This window comes from Apis dorsata, unplaced genomic scaffold (genome assembly GCF_000469605.1).
Source record: "Apis dorsata unplaced genomic scaffold, Apis dorsata 1.3 scaffold_162, whole genome shotgun sequence".
Classification (NCBI taxonomy): Eukaryota; Metazoa; Arthropoda; class Insecta; order Hymenoptera; family Apidae; genus Apis; species Apis dorsata.
The window spans coordinates 1,103,605-1,108,350 of NW_006263451.1; the positions used below are offsets into that span (position 1 = coordinate 1,103,605).

General features: G+C 39.8%; 1 protein-coding gene across 1 annotated transcript in view; it reads left to right on the plus strand.

Moving 5' to 3' along the window:
• The window catches only part of LOC102680845 (paired box protein Pax-6), a 32,156-nt gene that overhangs the window by 24,318 nt on the left and 3,092 nt on the right, over positions 1-4,746 (plus strand). The window contains exons 7-8 of the mRNA XM_006613792.2: positions 2,143-2,369; positions 4,155-4,411. Coding sequence (XP_006613855.2) covers positions 2,143-2,369; positions 4,155-4,411 — 484 coding nt within the window. The remainder of the gene's footprint in view (positions 1-2,142; positions 2,370-4,154; positions 4,412-4,746) is intronic.

Genomic DNA, 4,746 nt, shown 5'->3' on the forward strand with positions numbered 1-4,746 from the left:
TTGAGAAAGTTGCGCTCATTGTTGGCAATCGAATTTTTATATCGTTATTCTCATTATCGCGCGAACGTTTAAGCGGCTGTTCGCGAACGGAACCAGCCGACGTAGCAATTGTCGGCTATTTAATAAAAGCGCGCGTTGGAAGAAGAGAAGGAGGAGGAGAGGAGCGCGTGTTCGTCCCGTTTTTTTCTCTCCCTCTCCCTCTCTCTCTCTCTCTCTCTCTTTTTCCCTTTTTGCAAATGAGCCGAGCAATCGAGCTCGTTTCGTAATTCAACAATTCGTCCCCTTCCCCCTCTTTTTTTAAATCCTTTTTTCCCCGCCCCTTTTTTAATTTTTATTTTTATTCGGTATTAATCTTTCTTCCCTTCCTTTTTTGTTTCTTCTCCGATTTCCTTTTTTACTTCTTTTTTCCCCCCCCCTGTTTATAAACATTCCACGAATCTCTCCCTCGAAATAAAATTATTTCGATAAAATTGGAGGAAAAATTCTTCTCTTTCGAAAAAGAAATATTCGTTAATCGCATATTTTATTCTTCGAAATTCGTTTGGTATTCGATCGATCTGATGTATCATTTCCACGAACAGAAGGACGCGGTGGAAAGAAATTTCGATAATCCGTATATATACCGTGTTTGTATATTACGAGCGAGGGGAGGAAATCGACGTATCGAAGGAAGAAGGGAATCCTCTTATCGCGAGGAGGGGAATATCTTCGAAATCAGGAGAGCCGTGGAAGCGCGACAAAGAAAGCTTAAAGCTCCGATTTGTTGAGCTCGGGATTATTACGGGCCATCATCTTGCTTGCGCCAATGATCTTCGCGTCGAAAAATTGTATCGTCGATCCCTGTATCGCGATTTCGATTTGAAAGATCGTTCGAAGATTTCGATTTTTCTTAAAACGAAGATAAAGTGTGTGAATATCTTCATTCGATCGTAATGTTGTTGCATTATAACTTGACGTTGATAAATATAGAGAATCGATTAAACGTTTCTTAATTTGGCAATTAAGGGTTGAACTTTGCGATTCAGCAACGTTTCTTCGTACTTTCTCGAGTGTACGGATTATTAACTCTGCTGTTTCGAGTTGCCTTGTAAGTAAATAATATTCAGTTAAACGCGGGATACTTATGAACGAATTTATCCATCTGTCTCGAACTTTCGATCTTTCGTCTAATTTATTTTATTTTTGAAGGCAAGAAGAATCGAAATTTTTCAGAATCGTAACTCTGATCATCTATTTCATCATTGAACTCGTTGTGTCAACACGAGTTTCGTATCCTATCCATCCATATCCATAATAGTCTTGAAGAAAGTCCAAAAACACTGTCGAAAACAGTTTCTTTGGAAAGGAGAGAAACGGCAGAAAACGAGTGGGACAAGAAAGACCGACGAAACATCGGAGAACAAAGTGGGAGTAATTCAATTGCCCATCCGTGAATCGCAATTAACAGATTGCACGAGAATCCCGTGCAAACTCTCTCGTTTTGCTTTTGGGGGAATGGGGAGGAAAAAATATCTAGATTTCGCATAAAAGAAGAGAAGAAAAACTTTGCTGTACTAGTGGAATAGGTCGATAAAAAGAGACGCGTTTAACGGACGAGAGAGAACGAATGTGATAAAACAAGAATAAAAAAAAAAAAGAAGAAAACTATCCAAATTTCACAGAGTAGAAAAAGAAAAAAATTAACCTAAAACTCGTCAAGAAAGGGGTGAAATTATTGGATGGATGCCTGTTAGAACAGATCCAGGATCCTACTAGCAGAAACGAACGAGAAAGGGAATAGCGTGAGACGGGAGTGTGAAAAGGCGTGTGTGGCTGAACTGAGAGAGAGAGAGAGAGAGAGAAAGAGAGATCCAGAAAAAAAATGAAAAATATGTGAAACAAACCTAGCAGAAACGAACGAGAAAGGGAATAGCGTGAGAAGGGAGTGTGTGGCTGAGAGAGAGAGAAAGAGAGAGAGAAGGAAAGGAAAGGAAGAAAGGGTAGGTATAAGGGAGAAGCAAGTGTGCGCGAGCGAAGAATGAGAGAAGATGGAGGAGTGGAGAGATACGCGAGAGTGCGAGGATATAATGCGAGAGCTTCCATCGCGTTAGAGTGACGACGCCCCTTATCGTGACAAAAGCACCGTCATTGCGTCGGTTGCAGGTGTGGTTCAGTAATCGCAGGGCGAAGTGGCGTCGAGAGGAGAAATTACGGAACCAAAGGAGGGCAGCCGTCGATCAGGTAGTCGGCGGTGGCAGCAGCGGGGGTGGAAGCAGCACCGCGCCCCCTGCCGCGACCCCCGCCACGCCACGGTTACCCTTAAACGCCGGATTCAACGCCATGTACTCGTCGATACCGCAGCCGATCGCTACGATGCCCGACACTTACAGGTAATCATTTCTGTCATTCTCTCCCCCTCTCCCCCTTCCCTTTTGTTTCTTCTTCCCCACACTTTCCATCACGCGTGGTATATGTGTGTGTGTATGTGGTGAAGGGAAAGAGAAGGGGGAGAGAGAGAGAGAGAGAGATCTGAATTGGTTGAATGGAAGAAGAAGCTCTCTCTTTCTTTCTCTCTCTCTCTGAAGAACCGATGTGGAGGTTTCGAAATACGATATTTGTTGCGGGGCGGTGAAAGGATTAGTAACAAGTGGAAGCGATTTGGTGGAGAGTCGGGTTTGGAGAATTTAATTTCGAGATTGGGTGGGCGGGGGGAGGGAAATAATCGTAGGTGGTTAAGCGTTATAAGTTGATTTTGAAAGATTTTTTTTTTTATATAGTGATTTAATTTTTTGAGAATTGGAGGAAGTTTGATTCGTCTTGTGGAAATGGGAAAATAAATTTTTCACGGATTGTTTTTTTTGCGTTTTGCGTTTATATATGTCAAAATGGAGTGACAATGGTACAATGGTAACCGTGATCCATTGTTTAAAAAGATTTGGCGATCGAGCTGCGTTTTAACCGAGGTTGCATTGTTGCGGAGATTACAGGATAAGGGAGATATCAAAAGGTTCGAATTTAAATTTTCCAAACAATTTTTAAATACTTTGTACCTTTTTTTTTTTTCTTTTTTATATTTAATATTTTACGATTCATTGAAATTCGTATTGTGTGAATAAATGATTGGCCTCGTGTCAAAATTTAAAGAAATTGTATCTTTTGAAACTTTTCCTTCGTACGAAGATCTCGAAAAATTTATTAATGTCTTGCAAAACGAATAAAATTTAAAAATTATGAAATTATTACGAATTAAAAGTCACAATTTCATCAAATCGTTGCCACTTTTAAAAGAAATATTAATGCTCCTTTAATTTTCTTTAAATTTTCACGTATAAAATAATTAAAAAAAGGAAAAAAAACTAATAATTTTAATTCTTCAACCAATATTTATAATACTTATAATTATTCAACGATCAGGCAAACTGGATCATTTATGTTCTTCAAGCCTAAATTTGCAATTTCCTAAGGATTTCAAAAATATTTTTTTATCAATATTGCATTGTAAAATCAAGTTTTGAAAGAACTTAATATACCAAACGTAACATTTAAAAATTCCATTAATAAATCGAAATCGAAAAGCAAAAATTCTTTTAAAATAATATTATATTCTATTCGGAAAATCTGGAATCTATTCTAAATAAAAAATAATTCCAAATTTTTAATCAATAAGAAAATTCGATCGAAGATCCTTTCAAAATAATTATCGACAAAAAAATTTAGGATCTTTATCACTGTTCCAAGAATTTCCAAAAATCAAAACTATCAACACCCAGCCACTTAAATTCGAATTCAATCGAAGATCCTTTTAAAATAATTATCGACAAAAAAATTTGGAATTGTTATCACCTGCTCCAAGAATTTCCAAAAATCAAAACTATCAACACCCAGCCACTTAAATTCGAATTGAATTCAAAAATAATTATCGACAAAAAAATTTGGAATCGTTATCCTAATCGTTACTACTCCAAGAGTTACCAACTTAACAAAAGTTATCGAAACCATCGACATCTACTAATTTCGAATTTTTAAAAAAAGCTCGATTCGATTTCGATCGAGACAAAGAACAATTCCAAATTTTCTGGCCACCGATAATTCGAAAGCAAAGATCGGTACTCGTTAACTACGTTAACGCATTTTCTCATCCTCCAATGTCTCCACCTTACTCGGTACGTTGGCAGCTCGATGTCGAGCAGCTTGGGCGGGTCAATGGGTGGAAGCTGTCTTCAGCAGCGCGCCGAGGGATATCCGGCGTACGTGTTCCACGAGCCCCTTCACTCGCTGACGCAGTCTTACTCCCACGCACACAGCACTGCTGCGCATTCGCAACCCCATCGCGGTATACCGACCTCTCATGGTGGAACCCCCACCACGCCAGGAGGACAGCCTGCAGGACCAGGTGGTGCGCCCTACCAACCAACGACCTCGACCGCCACTGGTGAGTTTCCGCTTTAAAGGATTGTTTGTTTGTTGTTCTTGTTCAATCTTCAAGGCCGTCTACTTCTCCCCTTCTCCTCTCCTCCTCTTCTCCCTCCCCTTAAGCTTAAGCGTTTAACGCTGATCAAGGTCGGGGTGTAACGCAAGAAGGAGGTGAGGATGCCACTTCTCCAGGTATCTTGGACGAAAACCTTTTTCTCTCTAGGTTGTATCTCTCTCGAGGCGATGATGAGGGCAGAAGTGAAAGTGGATCGAGTGGATTGGGAAAGGTGGTTCTCTTAACGGTACTTTGACCGGCGTGGGAACTTGGAATTTTTTTTTTTTTTTTTGGTAAAG